The sequence below is a fragment of the Carassius auratus genome, chromosome 4 (assembly GCF_003368295.1).
Source record: "Carassius auratus strain Wakin chromosome 4, ASM336829v1, whole genome shotgun sequence".
NCBI lineage: Eukaryota > Metazoa > Chordata > Actinopteri > Cypriniformes > Cyprinidae > Carassius > Carassius auratus.
The window spans coordinates 28,085,694-28,109,027 of record NC_039246.1 but is presented as its reverse complement, the minus strand read 5'-3'; the positions used below and the strand labels follow the sequence as shown (position 1 = coordinate 28,109,027).

Genomic DNA, 23,334 nt, shown 5'->3' with positions numbered 1-23,334 from the left:
GTTTTATAGTACAAATCATAGATTTGTGACACATTTGACCGATCCAGATACGTTGACGTGTTCACCATTTTGGAACGGTTAACTTGATGTAATTTACCATAATAATAAATCAATACTCAAAGATATACATGTGTATAACTTGCTGTTGTAGATGCACACAGTCAACTTGCACTCGAAGGTTCGCAGATCATTCCAAAAACAGCATATGGTTTATTGTATTGCGGTCACACTGCGGAAACAGTCACTAATGAGGCATCTATGTGTATATATATCAGTGGTATAAATATTGCAAGTAGTGTGTTCACACTGAAAATTTCAAAAATAAAAAATGCACTTTAAATACCTGGATGATGCACTTAAATAACCGAAAAAATGTGGAATGTCAAATTATGCACTATGCACTTATGTACTATGCAATCAACCATGTAGTGTATGATTTTTATTATTATATATTTAAAAGGTTATTTTGTCATTAATAATAGGAGTCTGATAGCCCCTTAAATACATAATTAAAGCTGCGACAGTTGAGTACATTAAAGTCCGTGTGAAACAGAAGTTGCTGCCAACTTTATTTCAGTGTAGTGTATTTCAACGGAATATTGAATAGAGGGCATGGTTTTATTTTTGCGCGTGGTTATGGATATTCGGAACAAGTCGTCAAACTGACGTCATCAGAAAAGGAATACCATACCAGAGCTGAAGTAAATGTTGAGAATTTGATTAAATTTTTTGTCAGTGGATTAAATTAAAATTAAAAATTAAATGTATGCATTTAGCAGACGCTTTTATCCAAAGCAACTTACAGTGCATTCAGGCTATCAATTTTTACATATCATGTGTTCCCGGGGAATCGAATCCCCAACCTTGCACTTGCTTGTTTGATTAACTTGCATGGATTAATTGTCCACATCAGGATTAGCTATGTGTGCTAGTAAAGTTAATAAAGTACAATTTGATATAATGCCGCCTTAAAGTGTACAACTTTCCACATTAAGTTTAGTCATTTCGGACGCTAGTGCAGGCTGTCAGTTCCCTTCCCCCAACCGACGCTCATGACAGGCTTCCGTTTTTAACGGTCTGTTGGAGTTTCGTGACTCCCCCTTCGCTCCAGCGAGCTCCGTCTATTGTTCATGAGCGGCGCTGTGGCGGTTGCAGTACCGACGCTTGCCTGATGTGGGCGTCGCTGAGCCGCGCGGCCTCGGGTCTTTTTGTCTGAACTGGATCCCTCTGCCGCTTCACAGTGTGCGCGATTAAACCGGAGCCGCGTCCGTCCCGCACTGTCAAAAAACCCTCTCCAAACCCCAACGCAGGCGCAGCCGGTACCGTTGTTTTCCCCGTGCAGCCATGAGCGGTGCAGCGCTGCCGTTGGACTGAGCTCGCTTGGGTTCGCGGGCTGCTCGTGCTGCCGTTGGAGCGGGTTTCTCCACTCTCATCCTCCGTCGTTTCTTTAACTTTTCAAACACGCAGCCGCGCCGGAGCGGAGCGGACCGGAGCATGGGATCCCCGGACTCTTAGGAACCGAATCTGAGCTGGGGGTTTGACCGAATTTCAGCGAAACGATGGCGAACTCGACGGGGAAAAACCTCCCCGAGCAGCGGAGGAAAGGACAGGCTTTCCTGGACGAGCTGCGGCAGTTTCACCACAGCAGAGGGTGAGCGGGAATCTCGCTCTTATTATAACTTGGGTGACCCGCGCTGGGCGCGTGAGGGGTCCGGACGTTGTTCATTTGGGCTGTTTTTCTCCACAGATCTCCGTTTAAAAAGGTTCCCGTGGTGGGTGGGAAGGAGCTGGACCTGGGTGCTCTGTATATGAGAGTGGTGTCTTTAGGGGGCTTCGCGAAGGTAAGTTCCTCACACACACTAAACTTAACATTTCTCATCTCACACACACTCTTCCAACTCAACTTCTTTGCTCGTTTCGGTGGATCTGTCAGCGGTTCTGCCGTACATCGGCCTGTGTAAGTGTATTTATGTATGTGAGAGAGAGAGAGTGAGTGAGTGAGTGTATGTGTGTGTATTTGTCCCACACACACTTTCACACAGTCTCACTTCAAAATTACCGGGCGGCTTTTACATCAATAACCCGTACCGAGGCTGAGGCACCGAACCCCGTCCGGACCCGCCGTGTACATCACCGACTTTATCCCTGCCGTGTGGCGGAGGATTGAGCGACTGTAGGCCGCACTCGGGCCTGTGTATGTGTCGCGCTGTAAATACAGCCGCAAACCGTGCCAGATCCGCGGTCCAGTCGCGGGGGTTCGGACGGGTTTCGCCTCGGAGCACCTTGTTTCCCGGCTACTGGTTTGATTTATTCATTTCACATGGGAAAGTGTAAGTTAGCCGGAGTGCTAATGGGAGTTAGCATGTACACACACACACACACTCACTCAAACACACACACAAACACACACAGACATAAGACATACTCTCTCTCACACACGGTCCTGCATCGGAACCGAACCCCTCTCACCTGTCTCCTCACCCTACAGGTGTCCGACAAGAACCAGTGGGGCGAACTGAGCGAGGATTTCAATTTCCCCAGATGTTGCTCGAATGCTGCTTTTGTTTTGAAACAGTACTACCTTCGGTGAGTGTTTCTTATTCGGTTTCTCTCTCTGATCAGCTCTGGCACATGTGCTCAATGTTTACAGGCGCCTCTCTGCTCTGATGCTCTCAAACCTGCGGCCCGGTTCTGACTCAAAAGTGTGTTTTGGAGGAGCCTATGTCCGTGTTTCTGATTGCATAAAGCAGACATTTGACCGTTTTTAATATCAGCTTAGGTCGAGTTGCTAATGCAACATATTGTTGCAAAACAACTTAAATCAGGGAGTTTTTACTGTGATGAATGGTTCTTCTGGAGTTTTGTCTGAGTCACTTTTAAGGATGCATCTGTCAGTTGCAGTGAAGTATTTTAATGGCAGGTTCTGTATACTTTAATAATGGACAAATCGCTGTAATAGGATGTAGTTTAGATGTTTTTTTTATACTGTTTAGCTATATATTCTACTATATAAAATTATCTAATGCAACATTTCTTGTATTTTCAATATAATGTTATTTTAAAATCTAAATAAAAGTTTTACAGTGTTTAGATGGATATTTTGGATTTTTGGATTTTTTTTTTTGGATTTGCGTTGGTCTATTAAAGTTTTTTATAATTTGATATTTGGTATTTTTTTTTATATACCGGTAAGCTTCACATCATGCATGTGCTGTTACTTGTATATTCAAATATGAGATGAAAACTGTGAATGAGGCTTTGGTTTGTCACCACTTACTGAGACCTACACATGGTTCTGTATAAAATGTTTCAATGCAACAACACTTGTGTTTTAATATGGAATGTTTTTTAAATCTAAATCAGGAAGTTAGAGGGTTGTTTGGACTTGTATTTGGCTCACTTTTAAAGATGCATTTGTCACTTGCATTGGTCTATAGGAGTCTTTTATTTTGTAGGCAGAGTTTTGTCTTATCTGGTTTGAGAAGTATTTCTTATTGAAATTTTATAACATGCATGTGCTGTGCCCTGTTTATTCAAATAAGAGACCGTTTCGATCTGTGCTGGTGTGTTCAGACTTCAACTGTCACTTTATTTTGCAATACATAACGTGTTGTTGTGCTTTCTAGGTTGTTATCTGTGTGTTTATGAATGTGGTTAATGGTGTTTTACAACGTGCACACAGTCGATTCGTGTGTAAACCACCAAAGACGTTTCATCAGCTGTAACACATGCAAAATCTTACTTTTTGATATATATTTGTAGTAGTATCAGTAGTGAGGAGTGCTGCGGTCTGTTCTGCTGGTTTTCCACGTGCGTTTCTCTCTAGTTTAGTAGGTTATGGGGGGGTGAGACAGACAGACTTGGCAGCAGAGAGCGTTTAGGATGTGTGGGCCATTAGAAGAAGACGTACACCTGCCATACAACAGACTAATCGTAATTACCATTCTGCAAAGTGTCTTTTTACCATCCTCACAGTCATGGCAAGAGAGGTTGTTTGTCGGCGACGAGAGCTCAGAACGACGAGGGATGAAAAGCGCTGTTCTCTTGTGTGTCTTCCTCATGAGAGCGGCATACGAAGGACAGAATTAGTGCTCCACGGAGAGATTGCGTGAGCGTTAACTGGTTTTATTTGTAGCATATTCATGTTTTTATCAGACATGCTGTCTTTGGGTTTCATTTTCATAATCAAAGGTCTCAGTACTGCTTAATTCTGATGTAAGGCCAGTTGTTTTTGAAATCCTGGAGAGGTTTGTGTCATGTTGATCTGTATCCGTCTCTCAGGGAGTATGAAGCCACCGGTGGAAGAGAAGCCAACAAGTTTAGACGGACATTTATTCTGTGATCAATAATCTTTTTTTGCAATCTAGAGAGAATCTCTGGATGTTTTTTGCAGCCTTACATATTTAGCCTGTTTGTTCAACTATATATCAGACTACTTAACACTCAAAACTTGTAACGTGATTTGTGCTGCAGGTGTTTTGATTGGATCAGGATGGTGGACTGGTTTAATAACAGATGTACTTTACAAAGATTTAAGGTTTACCTCAGGAGCATCCCAAGTACATCATCACACGAGCGAAAAGTCCTACAGGACTTTCTCAATTAGTCCGATTCACTCGCACAACGCAGACAGAGAAACGCTCGCCGGCTCCAAAACCTCTATTTTTCTCCACTAACACTAGTGTGAGTCTTCAGACAAAAATGAAGGATTTGAGTTGCACTTGTTTGATGGATTGCAGATGAACAGGTGTCTCCATTAGGACACCATTGTGTTGTCTAACTCTTATCACTCATGCCGAAAAAAGGACTTCGGTTGTGTGTTTACACCGTCACAGCTGAGGAAGAGCTGGTGAGGGAATTGAACTTGGGTCTTTGGGTGTGTAGTGTGATGTGCTTACTGCTCAACCGCTCAACACCGATCGGTGCATGTGAAATTAGTCATTTTAATGTGGCATCTGCAATCAGGCACCCTTTGTGACGACTAAAGATGGAAGAGCAGCTAAACAACACATTTCAATGTCTTAATTATCAAATAGTCAGTTTTTTTTAAGGATGACAGCTTTATTTTTTTTATGCGTATCGGAGCATGTGTTCTAGTTTTCTGAGGCAAATTTTATTCAATCTGATTCATTTTAGCAAAGTTGATTCGGTTCATTTGGCATGTAATATAAATATTCCCTGTAACATTTGCATGCCATGAGATTATTGGTAATGCTTTATTTTAGTGTCCTTGTTACTTCTAATAACAGTAAAGTATGTGTAATCACAAGTAACTAACCCTAAACCAAAGCCCAACCCTGTAGTAAGCATGTGTTGTTAATCAATATATCTCTGTACCTAATTGTGTAATTACACTGTAAGAACGACCACCTGTAAATAACAGATGTTTTAGTAAAACTTGTATTTAATATCTGTTCAATTAAGTTATACCTAATTAATTGATTTGTAAATGCTTTGTGAATGTTGATTTGGAGATTGAACATCGCTAACTCTTTTCATTTTCATTCTTCTGTACATGTAAGAGTAAAGCTGTCCAGACAAGCTGTTTTTGGTCAGTCTGCTCTCACCTAAATGAGTGTTAATTTTGCATGTAAATAATATATAGAAACTCATGATCATGTTATGGTAAAGTATTAATATTAGAATTTTTATTTTTTTTTACTGTAATTTTGAGAAGCTGCATTGCATTATACTCAGTTTTGAAGATGTTTGTTGCATAACTGTTGTCTCAGATCCTATTTGATTTTCTCCTAGTCCCAGTCTGTATACTCAGCAGCTCCTGCAGGTTAAACTTGACCTTTTTCTTCTGTGTCTCCAGCAGAGAGCAGTAATTCTCTGTCTGGACTTCAGTAAAGGGGCTGTTCACATGAGCACTGACTGAATGCCATAGTTCCTCATGTCAGCTTCATTTCTGTATTTACATACCCTGTTTGCTGTGTTTTTTACCATTTAGGTTTACGAAAGAAAAGAAAGCACTGGTTGTTGGAGATCTGCCTTCAACATCTGTTTGTATTTAGTCCTTAATTAGCTGGTTCAGGTGTATTTGATTAGTGTTGGAGCTAAACACTGCAGGAAGGTAGATCTCCAGAAACACGACTAAGTGCCCCTGACTTAAATTGTACGTAATAAACCCGATGCTTTCACAAGGTCCTCATTTAGTGTCTCGAGAAACATCAGGCTGTAATCAGCTTTGGGTTTGTCTGAACTCACACGCTGACCAACCTGAGAAAATTTCATCAGCATCTACATTGTTTTTTTGATTCATTCATACATTTTTCAATAATAAATATTCAGGTGGTGAATATTGTTTATATACAATTTAAAGGGAGAGTTCACCTTTGTCGTTAGATTTACCAACCTTCATGTTATTCAAAAACTTGTATGACTTAAACGTTAAAAGTTGTTTTGAAGAATGTTGGTAACCATTCGGTTTCATTTCCTATTGACTTCCATTATATGGGCAAAAAATACAGTGAAAGTTAAAGGGAACTGAAACCGTTTTGTTACCAACATTTGTCAAAATATTTTCTTTTTGTGTTCCATGGAGACGGAAAAGTCCATACATGTTTGGAAGCAAATGAGGGTAAAAAAAATAACATGAGTTTTATTTTTTTGGGTAGACGATCACTCTAATTGCAGTAAACAAGTTTGAGATTTAATAAATGAATCTGACTTTTGGAAAGGGAGAGCATTTCTCAGGTGGATTTGGTTATCTGGTGGTTATCTTGTTCAGGGATATCAACTATCACTAATTAAAATCGTACAATTACACGGTCCAGTGAGCGAATGTCTGTTCACGCTGTGTGTGTCCAGTACAGTGTGTTGGTTTCTACTGTTTATGGTGTGCAGATAGCTATTTATAGTGTTTGTATTGTAGCATGTGGGAGGTGTGTGTGTGTGTGTGTGTAAGAGAAAGCTCATTCAGTTGAGGGAACCACTCATGAGTCATACTCCACACTGTGAATATTACTATTAGACTCACAGTACGGTTGACCCCTGATTCTCTGGAATAAACAGCTTGTCTTTCAGTTTGTGAGGTTACAGAGCTGTGTGAGATGGTAAAGTATGCAGTTAACTTGTTTTAAAGGCCGTGTTGCAGGGTTAATTTTTCAACGAATTTGTGCAATTTGCTTGTTGGAAACAAACATTTAAACTGTTATCCATTGTATTTTATGTTGTTGGGTATCACAAAACTTTCCCCCACAATGCATTGCATTACGTCAGGTTGGGGGGGGGAATTTACCAAAGCCCGCATTGAGAGTGACTAGAGAGACGAGTAGTACACGAGAGTATTCAGATAGCGCAGATTATAGATAAATACATAGACTAGATATATAGATGGATAGACAGACTGATAGATAGATAGATAGATAGATCTCACGTCTGGTTGTTTCGAAATTACATGGCTGTGGGTCATCATACATGTTGGCTCTTGCCACCTCTTCCTCATCCCAGTCAGTCGCCATAGTTCTGATGCTGCGTTCCAGGCAGGTTTTTGAGCTCGTAATTACTATTTCAAACCACGACTAATGACTTTGTACCGTTCCAGGCAAGTTACACCAAACTTTCTGAGCGCAAGGAAATGTAGCTAGATTATTAATTTTATTGCAACGTTTCATTGAAATAAAATCGTTTTAGTTCAGTTGCATAAACACTGCGTCCGTAGGCAGTATTATTTGTAGGGGCTGTCATCGTTGTTTCGCGTGCTGTGACGTCAGAACTCGGAGGAAAAAAATCTCAATGGAATACTTAAAAAATCAGATTTAGAAAAATTTAGCATTATACCACTTCCTCACCAATGGATCCTCTGCATTGAATGGGTGCCGTCAGAATGAGAGTACAAACAGCTGATAAAACATCACAGTAATCCACTCCAGTCGATTCATTTATGGACTCGTGAAGCAAAAGCTAAATATGTGTAAGAAACATCCATCAATGCTTTTTAAAAGTAATTATTTAAAGTTAAAGCTTCTGGCTCAAATATTGTCCTTTAAAGCAGGTTTGTTTAAGTCTCATTTACTGTCTTTAAATTGTTTGCTATGTATAGTTATTAAATTGGCAGTCAGCCCTTCGACTCTCTAAATTTGATTTATTGGAATAAATAATAAAAAAAAACTGTAGTAACTAAAATGCTAATGGCTTTTCTCAGTCCATGAGGCACGCAGGTTTGTTTGTTTATTTTGGTCATTGAAATGAATGATGTTCACACGTTATCCCTCCAAACAGTCTGCACCCATGTCTGCACATTTAAAACATGCTCTGAAAATGTATACGATAATATTATAACCACTCTCTCATCTTTTAAACAGGTGCTCACTGGTCAGTGAATAAATGTGTCTGGATGTTTAATTCTTCATGTCTCTTAAATTTCCCCTGGGATAATGAGTGTGTATCCATCTGTCTGTCATTCTGTGTGCTGATGTCTTTTTCTGGTCTCTCTGCAGCTATCTAGAGAAGTATGAAAAGGTGCATCACTTCGGAGAGGATGATGAAGAAGGGCAGCCGGGGAATCCTAAACATTTGCTTCCGATTGGTGCAATACCCACGTCATACAACTACCAGCAACACACTGTATCAGGTACAGATGAGCCCTGTCTGCTTCTCTGAGACCCACACACACACACACACTCACACTCGCACACACACACACACACACAGAGCTGGTTCAAGGGGTAAGAGTGTGTTGGAGCTGCACCTGTGAAAACTCTTAATGCCATGAAGGAAACCGTACTCCTGCCACTGCGCTCCTTTCAGAGAGACAGATGATATTTCCCTTTACATAAGGACTGGGGTAGGTTTTAGTCTGACTACATGAGGACAAGAACACGTGAACGTCATCTCCAGAGCTGCTCTGAGAGTCACTTCACCAGCATTTCACAATTTGGTTAAATTCAGCAGATGCACACAAAATAAAAGATCTTTGTGACAACCTGTCAAAATAAGTTTGGTTTAATTTGAAAATTTTTACACGCATTACTTTTGTATAGTAGATTGTACTTCTAATAATAATAAATAAAGATAAAATAATAAAAGTTAAATTAAATTAAAAAGAAATTAATAAAGCACTATTTCCTGAAGAGATCACACAATAACAAAATTTTTTGTCTAGGCTTTAATTTGAACAATAAACCTCTGATGTGCAGCACGTTATTTATTTAAAAAAAAGTAAAACTTTGTACAGTTCATAAGAAGAGTTATTAAGAGCGTTTTAAATGTTATTTTTCTTGAGTTTACCATGAATATAGTCTATGCTGATATGGCAAAAAAAATAAGGTAAATTAAGTTTTATGCGTTAATTTTGAAATAACCACGTGGTTATTTTTTATAATACATTTGTATTAAATCAAAGCACAGAATCCAGAATAATTACAACCAACGGCATAGAGCACTGCTGTTAAAGTTTTACATTTTATGATTTCAATTGACGAGATGTCTTCTTTTGCTCATTTAAATTGTATATAAAGGTTGCACTATTTTTAGAGTATGTGCATTTACAATGTACTGAAATACTGAGTAATGTAAGGTAACTACACTGGGTTAAGAAAATGTTTAGGGTTGGTACCTATTTATCACACAGTTGCTTCAGTAAGTATGTGTAAGATACGCAAGTATGTACATGCAGAAGAGGATTGTAATATTAAATGCAATCCATATTTAATAGGGCCAAACCCCTAACTTCCATATGCTGATGTAGATCTTTTTTGGGAGAAGTGAAGTTTAGAGATGTGGTTTAAACAACCAGTTTTATATGAGTCTCAAGCAACCTCCAAGACACATGGCCAATTACCGCTCACAATTTCTTCATGAAATCTGTAGAAATATATACAAACTATTTTGCATATCCTTTGTTTGACAGACTATCTCCGCCAAAGCTATGGGCTGTCGATGGATTTTGTCCCTCCATCTGATTACAACAAACTGGTGCTGTCTCTCCTGTCTGGGCTCCCGAACGAGGTGGACTTCGCCATTAACGTGTGCACGCTCCTGTCCAACGAGAGCAAGCACGCCATGCAGCTAGAAAAAGAGCCCAAACTCGTCACACTGCTGCTGGCACACACGGGAGTCTTCGACGACTGTACGCTTAATACTGCGTTTTCTATAGTACTCGCACTTTAAGACTGCATGGGTCTGCTAATGTTACATATGTTTGTCTTTCAGCATTAGGCAGCTTTTCTGCTCTATTTGGGACAGACTGGCAGGAGAAGACATCACGGGACTTTGTGAGGGTAAGAGAAGATATCAACTTGCTTTTCTTGCACAGTATCTATTTTTGTGCTCTTAACTCTTATTTTTATTTTAGTTTTGGAAAGATGTCATTGAAGACAATGAAGTGAAAGATCTCATCTCAGACAAGAGCTGCACACCCCAAAGTATGTGGTTGTTTACGTCCCAACTACTCTCGTTTCCTTTCATGTGGTGAAGATGCTGAATGAAGTGTTGTTTCGGTTTGATTAGTCGATATGTTTTAACCGAGCATTACTTCACACTAAGTGTGCATTGTCATTTTTTCAGACGGATTGGAGATGAGGGACGTCTGCACTCCTCTCTTCCACCCGACACGTGCCGTAGGCATCGGGGACGTCGAGGGCCAGCGGGTGTTGCAGGTGGCAATGATTCTGAGGAACTTATCCTTCGAGGAGGCCAACATCAAACTCCTGGCAGCTAATCGCACATGTCTGCGCTTCCTCTTACTGTGTGCGCACTGTTCCTTCGTCCAGCTGCGGCAGCTGGGTCTCGACACGCTCGGCAACGTCGCTGGAGAGGTTAGAGTCCTCAATCTACATCTCTATAGAGTGCTGCAATTATGACATATTTTTGTCAGCAAACAATGTAAGTTAACATCAACATCAAGTTTCCTTTACCAAAAACCCAACAGGAATATTCTATTGGCTTTTGGAGTATTGCAGAAAATAAGCTCTCAGAACAACAAATGTTCATGATTCGGACATTTTGTGGTTTTGTGGACATTCAAATCTAATTTCACACCTGAACCCATTTTAGATTGGTCTCTCTTAAAGGATTAGTTCACTTCTAGAACAAAAAATTACAGATAACGTATTCACCCCCGTGCCTTCCAAGATGTTCATGTCTTTCTTTCTTCCTTCTGTCGTGAGAAAGTACCGTATTTTTCGGACTATAAGTCGCACCTGAGTATAAGTCGCATCAGTCCAAAAATACGTCATAATGAGGAAAAAAACATATATAAGTCGCACTGGACTGGAGTAGAAGTCGCATTTATTTAGAACCAAGAGAAAACATTACCATCTACAGCCACGATAGGGCGCTCTATGTCTTCAGTGTAGACTACAGGAGAACTGAGCAGCATAGAGCGCCCTCTGGCGGCTGTAGACGGTAATGTTTTCTATTGGTTCATTTCTCTTGGTTCCATTTCTCTTGGTTCATGTCAAATTAATTTTGATAAATAAGTCGCACCTGACTTAGGTCGCACGACCAGCCAAACTATGAAAAAAGTGTGACTTATAGTTCGGAAAATACGGTTTGTTTTTGAGGAAAACATTTCAGGATTTCTCTCCATATAATGGACTTCTATGGTGCCCGCGAGAACTTCCAAAATGCAGTTTAAATGCAGTTTCAGACGGCTCTAAATGATCCCAGCTGAGGAAGAAGGGTCTTATCCAGCGATGCTCATTTTTCTAAAATAAAAATCCCAATTGATATACTTTTTAACCATGTCTTGTCTAGCTCTGCATGAACTCTCATCTGCATTCCGGTTCTCACTTTCTCCTTCAGCTTCGTCTTACATCGCTGTTTTACCTTTTTTTGTATTTTATCTGTTTTAAGAAAAGTTAAATCTTAAAAGAAAATCACAAAGAGGTATAACTGATATTTTTTATGTCATAGAATGAAATGTCAAAATCACCAGAAACCTTAATTCAAGCATTTAATAAAAAACTCATTCAAATAACTCATTGACTTCAAAACGATGTTTAGATTGTTTCTAGGTTATAAATAGGTTATCCCTGCAGCACTCTATGAAATATATGCTTCATGTTTGGATTTGTTGGCAATTTGTATATTTTATTAAATGTCTCTTTGTGCTTTTTCAGCTTCAGCTGGATCCAGTTGATTTCCGAACAACGCATCTGATGTTTCACACCATCACGAAGTGTTTGTTGTCACGGGATCTTTTTCTCAAAATGAGGGGTAAGCGTCTTTTAGGGTGAACTGTTCATGCCGTTAAACCAGGGCTCTAGACTCAATTGCTGCAACATGGCATTAATCAACTTTTATCATACTTCATTGTTATATGGTAACGAAAGTGGTTAACATTCAACCCGTTCTTTTTCATCAGTTTGATTTGTATTTTGTGAACAGGAGTTCCTCTTTTGCTGTGTTATAAGCCGGGCTTCGAATTTGCAATCTTGTCAAATTTTACAATAAAAGATCTCAAATCTGACTCCTGCTACAATGTTTCATGCCTATGCAATGCGTGCTATATAGAGCCGACACTTTGGAGAAGCACAAACCATGCACAGTGTGACCATGTTAAACTTTAACTCGCACATTCTCAAGAAATGTTTGCAGTCTAGAGCCCTGCGTTAAACCTTGTCCTTTTCTTTTGAGAGTTGCTAATTATTTCCATTGCATCTTACAGCCATGGAAATTCTCGGGAACCTGAGCAAAGTGGAGGATAACGGCGTTCTGATCTGTGAGTATGTGGATCAGGAGTCGTACCGAGAAGTCATCGCCCTCCTGACGCTGCCGGACATCATGCTGGTCATCTCCGCGCTCGAGGTCCTGTACCAGCTGGCCGAGCTCGGGGAGATCACGTGCTCTAAGATCTCCTCTGTGGAGAGAAGCATAGGTACACGTTCACACGTTTTGGTCAATGATTTCCTCCCTCCTGAAAATGTGTTTGCACCACTAACCGTCAGGAGCAGTGAACTGAGATGGTTTGCATGTTCATGTGTCAGATCTTCTAGTGCGTTTGGTGTCAGTGGACCTGCACACGTTCGGACCGGACGCCCTGACGGCAGTGAAACTCATCGAGCATCAGGCCTCGAGCAGTCAGGTCTCAGAGGTTCGGCCGCAGCTTGTCGAGCACATTCCCCCGCCTACACAAGGCACTCCTGGCGCTGGTGAGTGTCCTGTGTATCCGCTGTTGGATTTTGTGTGGTCTAGAGATGTACAAAATTGCATATTCAGATATCACAAGAAGTACTTTATCTTTTAATTAGCGTCAAGAGTAGATAGGACAAATGCAATTTGCAGTTACGCTTTATTTTTACGGTCTCCTTCTCATACATTACATGTATTTACTATAGTAATAATATACTATGCATAGTTACATGCAGCTAACCGTAAACCAACTTCTCATCCTGCCCTTACAGTAACTACATGTAGTTAATTAACCTTAATCAGTACTTAAATGTATAGTTACACTGCAACAGGCACTGCAAAATTAAGTGGAAATCAAAATGCACATTTACATCATCAAGAGCTCATTGTGTGTCAGACATTTTATTGGATTGTAATATTTCTACTCGCATATTTTCTAAAAAAATATATATATATTCTGTTAAAACTCTTGAAAAAGTTGCCCCTTTTTGGAGGTAAAAGTAATTATTATTATTTTTGTGATAAAATTCCCACATCAGTGTTTATGATATTTCACAAAATAGAAGATAATTTTTCTTAAACAGACTACTACGGCTTTCAAGTTAGGGTTTAAAAATATTCATCAAAACTGTGCATTGAAATGGAAAATTAATGAGAAAGGAGTTTATGTAATTTGTATTTACAGTGTTTTTGGGTTTGTTTCTTTATAGTAAACCGGGCGCCTGTGCAGTCCACACCACCGCCTGGGATTGTGGAAGTAGATGGAGAGAAATTCACAACTCAGTGGTAAGATTTACATCTTTCTTTCTTACATTTCTCAAATCTGTTATGTTTTGTAGTGTTTTATGAATGCTTTCTGTCCTTGTTAGGCTGAATGCTCATTTTGAGGTTCATCCAGATGGTTCGGTCTCTCGCTCTGAGATGTACTCTGAATATCTGGCGACCTGCAGCAAGATGGCACGGGGTGGCGTGTTAACATCCAATAACTTCTACAAATGCCTGAGGTGAGATCAATGTTGGGCAGATACTGTGAAGTTGTTTCTGTGCTGTCCCAAATGGTAAATGTTGAATGCTGAAACTCACCACTCAAACATAAAATCAACGCTGTGCTTGTGTGCTTCTCAGGACGCTGTTTCCTAATCACACGGTGAAGCGTGTGGAGGACACACGGCTGAATGGACAGGCTCAAATCCACGTGGTTGGTGTGCGGAAGAGGCCGATTCCTCTTCCCGTCCAGCTTTATTTTCAGCAGCAGCAGCAGCAGGCCAGTCCTGCACCAGTTCCCAAACACGAAGCTCCTCTAGAAACCCCTCAGCTCCAGTCAGGTAGGAAAAACTCTTAATATTGGCCCAAGATCTCTCATTCTAGCAGTCTAGAAAGATGCTTTACACTGCATTTGATCTTGGTTTTAAGCTTTTTAAACCTTGTTTGTTTTATGATTAAATTCAGATTTACTATTAAACATGGTGGTCAAAAAAAATTGCTGAAAATAATAGAATAGAAATTTGTTATTGGAACAAAAAAAAAAAATCATGTAGCATCTCTTAAAAAAAAGTGACGTGACATACATCTCTTCAATAGCAGAATAACAATATCTATAAATAATAGGACAGTTGTAAAAATGGAAACCTAGTTTAACATAGCCATCGAAGCTGACATGTCATTAAAAAAAGAAAAGAATAAAAAAAAAAAATTAGTCCATATCTTACCATATTTTGATTTGGCCATATTTTGATTCTGTTATACAGCCAATTTAATTTTTATGACTTTTTATGAAATGTTTTCTGCATCATGAAAATCGTAAGACCCTAGTTAGCCCCATTGTGCATTGCTGAACTTGAACACTAGATGTAATTTACCAAGGTGTGAGAATAAAACAAAAGCCCATCCAGGGTTTAATGCGTTAAGCCAGTTGCATTTATAGATGATTTGTTCCTTCTTGTGTGTTCATGCAGCGCTGTCTCCTGGTGTGGGAGGGCAGCTTGTCCGGACACCAGCACCAAGCCTTACTGCCGGCCAGGCAGCACCACAGGTGGCCTTCACCATGCACGGACCTTCACACACCAACGCTCCCAGTGCTCCTGCTCCAGCCCCAACTGTTCCCCGACTCCACATGAACCCGCCAGGACAAGCTGCACTTCCTACTCCATGCCCTCCCGCCACCGCCCCAGTTCCCATACAACCCAATGACATTCTCAAAACGGCCATGATCCAGAGCTCCATCCCCACAGCCACCGCTGCATCTGCTGTTCCCAACCACAGCGGCTTGCCTACCCAGCAGCCCTTGCTCCATCATGCTCCCGTTACACTGATCCAGCAGGGGCCGACGCCCCAGGGACACGTTTTTACAGGTCGAGTGCAAGGTGTTTGTCCTTCTGTGGCCCAGCAGCACCTGCAAGCCCCCCAGGGACAGCAAGGTGCCCCTTCACAAGAGTCTGTAATGCTCGCGCCGCCTCAGTATGTCAGTGCACCTTGCACTTCGCTGATGGCAGGAGGGCAGGTCGTGACTGTCTCAGGCGTGACTAGCAACCGCATCGCGTTTCAAAATATCGCCCCCAAACCTGCATCGCAGTCGTCACAGCCTCAACCTCAACAACCGCAACAGCAAAGCTTAGTCATCGTCAGTCAGAATCAACAATCCAACACCGCATTCGCCCCAGCCATCCATCAAATCATACTGACCAACCCCAGTCCTCAAACCATCCAGCCGCAGTCCACTCAGTCTCCCACTTCCCCAAACGCACCAATCACTAACCCCGCCCCCATGCAGCAAGCCCCGCCCAACACAGTCAGCCACATGCTGTCCGTCAAGCGGCAGTTTCAGCAGACTCCGCCCCCTCCGCCACCCCCAGCCCAACCTACCTCCACAGAATCCAGTCTGATTAAACAGTTACTGCTTCCGAAACGTGGTCCTTCTACCCCAGGTGGAAAACTCATACTCCCTGCTCCGCAAGTTCCCGCTCCTGCAAGTACCAGGGCGCCAAGCCCGCAAGTCGTATACCAGGTGACCAACAGCGGTCCAGTGGCGTCTCAACCGCAGTTGAACGTACAACTTATGCAGAGCCCCTTGCAGGCGACCGGTGCCGTTCCCATCTCCATCCTCCCAGGGCAGATCATCTCCACCTCCACACCTGGCACCCTTCTGCAGGCTTCACCCAGCAACCAAGTTACCTTCACAGTAGTGCCAAACTCTGGCTTCCCCGGCCAGGGAGCGCAAACCCCGCCCACAATCGGCCTGCAGTTGACTCCGCCTCTGCCAATTGCGGGAGCCACGCCCATTCCACCTTTCCGAGGTGACAGAATCATCTGCCAAAAGGAGGAGGAGGCCAAGGACACCACGGGGCTCCACGTCCACGAACGCAAGATCGAGGTCATGGAGAACAACTCCGTCACCGATGGTTCGGCCAAAGCCAGTAATGGTGAATCCGCAGAGGTGGATGGACCTGCGGCAAAGCTGCTCAACGGGAGGAAGTTTGACTCGAGTCTACCTCCATACCACTCAGGGAACAGCCAAGCAGAGGCGCTAAACGGCCCTGTGGGGCAAGGCAGCGACAGCGGCGTCCCTGGGAAGCAGACACCCTCTGACCCTAAAAAGCTAATGGTGAATGGGGTGTGCGACTTCGATCGATCAGACGTCACCCATCCGAGCAAAAACATTCCAAATCACAAGGCTTCCAAACACATGGGGAACGGCGAGGTGTTGTCGCCTCAGAAAGCGCACGGGGCTTTGGGTCTCACGGACTCTCTTGCTGCTCCTCAGCAGGACACTGCCAAAGCAGAGCAGGTCGAACGCTTGGCCAACGGGCCCAGCCACGGCGCGGAGATCTCAAATGGCCCCAACTCAGAGACATTGGGCCTATGGCAACAGCATCCACCTCATAACCACTCCCCACCTCCAGCTGTGTCCGAGCCACCGCCTCCTCCTCCCGCTAACGGCACCTTGGAGAGCCGGCCGTTGAAGAGACCGCTGGAGGATGGGGACAGAGGTAACTCTGGAATCCCCACCAAAATGGGCGTACGCATAGTGACTATCAGCGACCCTAACAATGCCGGTAACTGTGCCACCATGGTGGCCGTGCCGGCGGGCGCAGACCCAAGCACAGTAGCAAAAGTAGCAATAGAGAATGCAGCGCAGCAGAGACCAAGTGTGCCCTCGCCGCTTCCTGAAACCAATGCTCAGGTAATGTGTTTTTGACTCTTGGTTACAGAATTGTGTCTTTACAACTTAATGCTTGTTTTATATATATATATAAATAAAATTTTAAGGCAAAGCACTGCACACAAAACAAAACCATTGTTTTTCATGCACTGGTCAATCACATTTCAGGCATTTTTTTTATTCCATAACTTGTCTTCTTTCAGACTAGTGTAAAGAAAGTATCCAAATACACATTTAAGTGTTTATTTTGTTATAAATAAGTTATCTATTTACATCTGTTGATTACAGTAACAATACATATGTTTAAAGGAGTTCTTTTCAGCACTTACACCAATCTTTACAGTTTTTTTACTGAATATATTCAAATGTTTTTTTAAGGTGAGGTTTGTCCATTATAACATTTGCTTGGTTTTTTTTAAGTTTTTTTTTTCTTTTTCTGCCTGTTGGTAGTTTATTACATTTATTGTAAATTAGATTAATATAGATTAATTGAGAGATTGAGGAATCCAAAATCCTCTCTCTGCAAACCTTGTGATTGATTTCATTGCTAGGTTAATCAAATTAGCAAATTAGTGCTTATTTAATTAAATTATTCATCCTTTGCATATTTAACGTTTCAGAAAACTTGTTGCACGAAACCGTTGTCTTGCTGTGTACAGTTGATTTAATCAACTGGTGAAATATAATATCTGTTTACCCTGTTCCAACTGTAGTAGTGCTTTACTCAGAAAACAGTTTAGTTACTTGTTGATTTTTCACATGCTTGCTAGATGTTGATTTAGTTAATGTGAACTGACATCAATTGTTCAGCCAGGATATTCCAGTGAATCTCACAAATTCCTGTAATGCCAGTGAGATTTATTTTCATGTTACAGAAATGAGAACTTGCATGTGAAATTACCTAGCATTCAACAATTATAGTAGTTAATCTTAGTTTTTCTGTTGTTTTTGGGCTGAAAAACATTCTTGCTCTTAATTAGTCTCACATAGCCAGACTGACGGCTGAAGGTCTGGAATCCATGGGAGCTTTCATTGGCCAAGACCCGCCCATGAGACCGTTTGATTGACATGTCAAACAACCAATCACACCATTTCATTTCAGAGTTACTAGGTGTGGAAATGTTGCCACAACAACAGTCCGCTGTGTAAAACTCTGACGTATTTTAAAGATTCTATGCTGCAAACTTTAAATATTTCACATACTTTTGAGAATCCAGTGTTTAGTTGATGCTGATAAGAGCTCATGATCACAGTTGTAAACACAACAGCATTCTTCTTTTCGTGAGGGGGTTTGGCACCACAGCATCTATGTTTCCAGGCAGAACTTTAAAGAACGCAACACACACGTCTCCCAGAAATCCTGTATAATTAAACCAATCCGATGACGACTTCAAAACTCAAAGTTAACGCGTTTAACTGACAACCCTAGTAAAAACAAGAGCTGTTAATAATAAAAAACGCCACACCTGCAATTAAGAAATCGAAATGAGAGAAATAGTCATAAAATAATCAAAGAAAACATAAAATTCTACATAAAAAAAAAAAAATCATCTTACAGTGCATTTAGGCAAAATAAAATTACCTAACGTGTTTCCTGGGAATCGAATCGACAACCTTTTGTGCTATCAGCGCAATGAGCCACAGGAACATGAAAAAATTAATCCAATGAAGTGCCCAGTTTGAATAATAAGTGATATTCATAAAATTTATTTTGAGATTGTGCAAGGGGAAGAAAGGTCTAGGACTCCCAAATATATATTTTACAAATATTTTTTGTTAAAAATTATGTTGGAAAAGTAATAGATGAATTTATGACAAGAGTGCACCCTCAGAAATCTACATTACAAAAGGAGCTTTGACCTTTGTTTAAAAATAATATATATATATCTGAAATCTACAAAATTCAGCTATATTTGTATTTCTTGCATTTACTGTAAAAAAAATAAAAATAAATAAGTCTTAAAGACTCATTGATTGTTCATGTGTGCAGCAGCCGATGTCAGTGCAGACTCCGCCTCCAGTGGATCCGGCTGCACAGGCAACCAATCAGAGTTCTCCAGCACCCGCCCTCTCTCCAGATCAAGCTCGTAAACCTGGACAGAACTTCAGATGTCAGTGGCAGGCGTGCAAACGGTGAGGACGCATGTGATGAGCTTTGCTTTGTTTATGTCTGTCTTGAGAAGGCTGGTTCATGCTACTTGGTGTTGTTTCAGGTGGTTTGACACGCCATCACAGGTGTTTTACCATGCAGCTACCTGTCATGGCAGTAAAGATGCGTACCCAGGGCAGTGCCAATGGGAGGGCTGTGAACCTTTTCCTCGCCAGAGACTATCCTTCATCACACACCTCCAGGCAAGATCCCATCTTTCTCTCTTTCTGTTGATGCGCTCATAATGACATCTATCCCTGTGTGTGTTTGACTAATCAAGAGTGTGTGTTTTGCAGGATAAGCACTGCTCGAGGGAAGCGCTCTTAGCTGCACTCAAACTGGAGGAGCAAACGCAAGGCAGCAACCCCAACACTTCCAAGTGTGTATGGCTTCTTTAGCTCATGCTGGTTTAAGGTAGTAGATGATTGTGATGGAGCTTGTGACTGTGTTGATGTGCAGGTCTCCTCCAGCGGCGGTCACCAGTCCTCCACTTCCTTCCAGACCACAGAAAGCGCTCGTCAACCACCCCAGTGCAGCTCTGATGGCGTTACGCAGGGGCTCGCGAAACCTGGTGTTCAGGGACTTCACAGTCAGTATTATTACCTCACGTAAACAATGATCGTTCTGCTGCTTATAGATGTGTCAAGCTTGAAATATATATTTTTTTTGGTCCTGCTCAGGACGATAAAGAGGGACCAATGACCAAACACATTAGACTAACTGCTGCCTTAACGTTAAAGAGCATCGCCAAGTACTCGGATTGTGGACGGAAGTAAGTAAAATATTTCAGTGTGGTGGTTGATTTGTAGATTTCTGATCTGTGACATGAAATCTATGTATAAATCTCTCTCTCTCTCACGCACACACTTACTTACTTACAAGTATTAAATAAGTTTAAACATTTAGATAATTTGATCATTGCAGTAATGGAAATCAGAGAACCATTTTTATTTTATTAATTTCTTTTTAAAAAAATTTAAATTGATTTAAGAAATCTTAACTTTTTATTTATTACATATTAACTTTTCATTTAAACATAGTCAAGAACATTGTTCAGTCAAGATTTCACCTTTGTTTTATTATTTCAGTATGTGAATATAAAAGCACACTGAAAAGTATTTTGATAATTAATCACTATATTTATAAGAATTGGATTTTAGAGTACAGACTACACTACAAAAATGTCTGCCCTTGCATTAATAAAAATTAGAGTACTTTTTTTTTTTTTTTTTTTTTCTTCAAATATTTTTTACATTTTATACAAATTCTATAAGATGTATGTAGGGAATGTTTAATTTAACAGTGCAATTATTTTCATATTTTTAAGACTTAAAATTGTCTTTTTGGATTAGAATGGATTAGTATTACTGTTATTAGTAATTATTATATTAACAGTAATACTGTTATTGTCATTCTTAATGCAATGAAATTTTTATTGATTTTTTTTTTTTTGGAGTTAAATGTGACTTCTAGCATGAAAATACAAAAATGACTTCAAGTAGACTTCATAAATGTAATCCGTGTCTGATTGTTGTGTGTTTGTGTTCAGGTTGGTCAGGCGGCATGAAAATCATCTCTCTGTGCTGGCGCTGAGCTCTATGGAGGTCTCCACCACGCTCGCCAAATGCCTTTACGAACTCACACGCGCTCTGCAGACCTGAGCTCAGCTCAACCCAAAAACCTTCAGAAGGAGACGAGAAGCCCATTTCCCCATTCTGCTGCCACACAGGTCGCCAGCGTCGTTGGGTCGTCTCCCTAAACCCCCCACACACCCATCCTTCTCTCTCTCTCTATCTCTCTCTCTCTCTCTCTCTCTCTCTCTTTTGATCTCTTGCCCTCTCTCTCTCTCTCTCTCTCTCTCTCTCCACTCCACCCAGTCCCTCTCCTCCCCCTCCCTCACAAACTGCCACGGGTCTTCCACCAGCCACTCAGAAACCAGCGCCCATCTCCCTCTTCTGACCCCCTCTTCACGCCTGGCCCAACGAGCACATTTTTATAGTTCCCGGAGGAGCGTGGGGGGGATTCTGTGGGCGGGGCAAGTGTGGCAGAGGTGTGGCTAGATTTCGTTTTTTCTTTACAACTTGATAGCTTGGTTTTCTTACTTGAGCCGATTATATTTTCACTTATTTATTATTGAAATAAATACCAATATGAGTAAATGAAAAGAAAAAAAAATTGTGTAAATATTTGTGAATAGATATAAAGTTAAATCTCCCTCCTTCATGCCGCTGCTGCCCGCTGGTATCAGAAGCATTACGTTAGTAGGTTCAGACTCACGTTTTTATTTTTATTTTCTTCAACCCCTGGTTACTTGTTTGAGATGTGATTCTATACTCAGCAGTGGATGAATGTACTTAAACCCTGTAAATATTCTGCAAAGGTACTGATGCTGTAAAGTTTTGGGAGGGCTGGCGGAGGGCTACAGGTTTTTTTTTTGTGGAACTGTGATTTTGTTTTTTTTTGTTTTTCTCCCCTTTTTTGTACTGTTATAACTTGTAGAACTCATTTTGCTGGCTGAAAGAGTATGAAATAATATATCACATGTCATTTTGTAGAAGAGACAAACATATTGAAGGTATTCCCCTCAACCTGTATTCACTGTAAGCGTCGGAGTACGAGCCCGACCGCGCGTACGTGATTCTTTTTGTATTTGTAAATTGGTTTAAATACATGGAGTTTTATACAGGTTTTCTCCTGTGTTATTTGCTTTCCGTGCAGGTATGATATTTTCCTCCAGACCTTTTTTCTATCTTAATATAGTGTGGGATTTTATTGTACTATTTTGGGTTTTCCATTTATTTTATTTTTTTCATCCATTCTTACGATCACGCCACATTCCGGCTCCCGGACCCCAGGCTGTCCTCTCTGCTGTGTGTTGTGTAACATTTATTATTGCCTGTTGTGTTAGCATCCCAGCGGGGTCACGACCCCGTCCCCTCCCACCCCCTCACCATTTCTGCAGTGTCTGTAGGGTGTGCGATGATGCATATATCTAACAGTCTGATATAGATTGGCTTCATTTACTTTGGTGACTGTTTATAGTTTTTAAATAAAAGACTGAACATTTTTGACACACTGTTGACATGCCTTTTTTCCCTTGGGGATCCCGCAGTCATCTGGATTTAATTTTTTTTTTTTTTTTTTTTTTTTTTTTTTAATAGGTGTGTGTGATTTTAGGGATTTCAGTAATAGAAAGTTAATAGAAAAAAATATATATCATGACTTTTATTATGCATATAGAGAAATTGGGGTGCAGATAAGAGCTACACAATATGCCCATGTGTAAAGTATTTAAATATCATTAAATATTTAGATAATTCGATCATTAATGATTTCTTTGTTTTTGTAGTACAGTACAAAAAAAATCTACATTGCAATAATTACAAAACTCTGAGAACCATTTCTACATTTTTGTTTTCTGTAAAGAAATGGATCCATTTATGTAAGATTGATGCAAGCGATTTTTACCTGTCAAATTTAATAATGCAAATAATATCTTTATGTATTTTATTTATTTACATTTTTACGTTTTTCAAACATTGTCAAGAACATTGTTGGGTCTTATTTCATCTTAAAATAAAAAGGTATTAAAACAATCAGTTTTATTATTCCAATGTCAATTTACAAATCGTTATATAAATATTTAGATAATTTGATCTTTATATGAAAAATAGTTTTTTTAAACAAGGAAATAAGAGTAATTACACAGTTAACCACAGGATTTACCTATCATGTGTTCTGTAATAAACATAAATTTATACATTTAGCAGCTTTAATATATATATATATATATATATAAGATATATAAGATAATTCGAGTCCGGGCGCCCTCCTGTGGTGAACTGTGTGAATTACACTATTACGGCTATTTCCTTGCTGAAAAATATTTTCAAGTGATCGGAATTAAATTAATTATATATATATATGTGTGTGTGTGAACAGGTCA

General features: G+C 40.6%; 1 protein-coding gene across 2 annotated transcripts; it reads left to right on the top strand.

Annotated features, from left to right (window-relative positions):
* The first annotated feature begins 1,188 nt into the window (after positions 1-1,188).
* LOC113065076 (AT-rich interactive domain-containing protein 2-like) lies at positions 1,189-22,980 on the top strand. 2 transcript variants are annotated; one of them, XM_026236220.1, is made up of 21 exons: positions 1,189-1,651; positions 1,748-1,841; positions 2,489-2,586; positions 8,445-8,578; positions 9,857-10,075; positions 10,159-10,226; positions 10,301-10,370; positions 10,513-10,763; positions 12,069-12,165; positions 12,617-12,826; positions 12,936-13,100; positions 13,791-13,866; positions 13,950-14,084; positions 14,206-14,405; positions 15,036-17,260; positions 19,233-19,372; positions 19,453-19,591; positions 19,685-19,767; positions 19,848-19,977; positions 20,069-20,160; positions 20,938-22,980. In XM_026236220.1, exons 1-21 carry the CDS (start codon positions 1,560-1,562, stop codon positions 21,047-21,049), a joined length of 4,830 nt encoding a protein of 1,609 aa, XP_026092005.1. In that variant the 5' UTR covers positions 1,189-1,559; the 3' UTR covers positions 21,050-22,980. The 2 variants fall into 2 exon arrangements, with proteins under 2 accessions (XP_026092005.1, XP_026091996.1); XM_026236211.1 differs by having other exon boundaries at positions 1,190-1,651; positions 19,230-19,372.
* Positions 22,981-23,334: the final 354 nt, after the last annotated feature.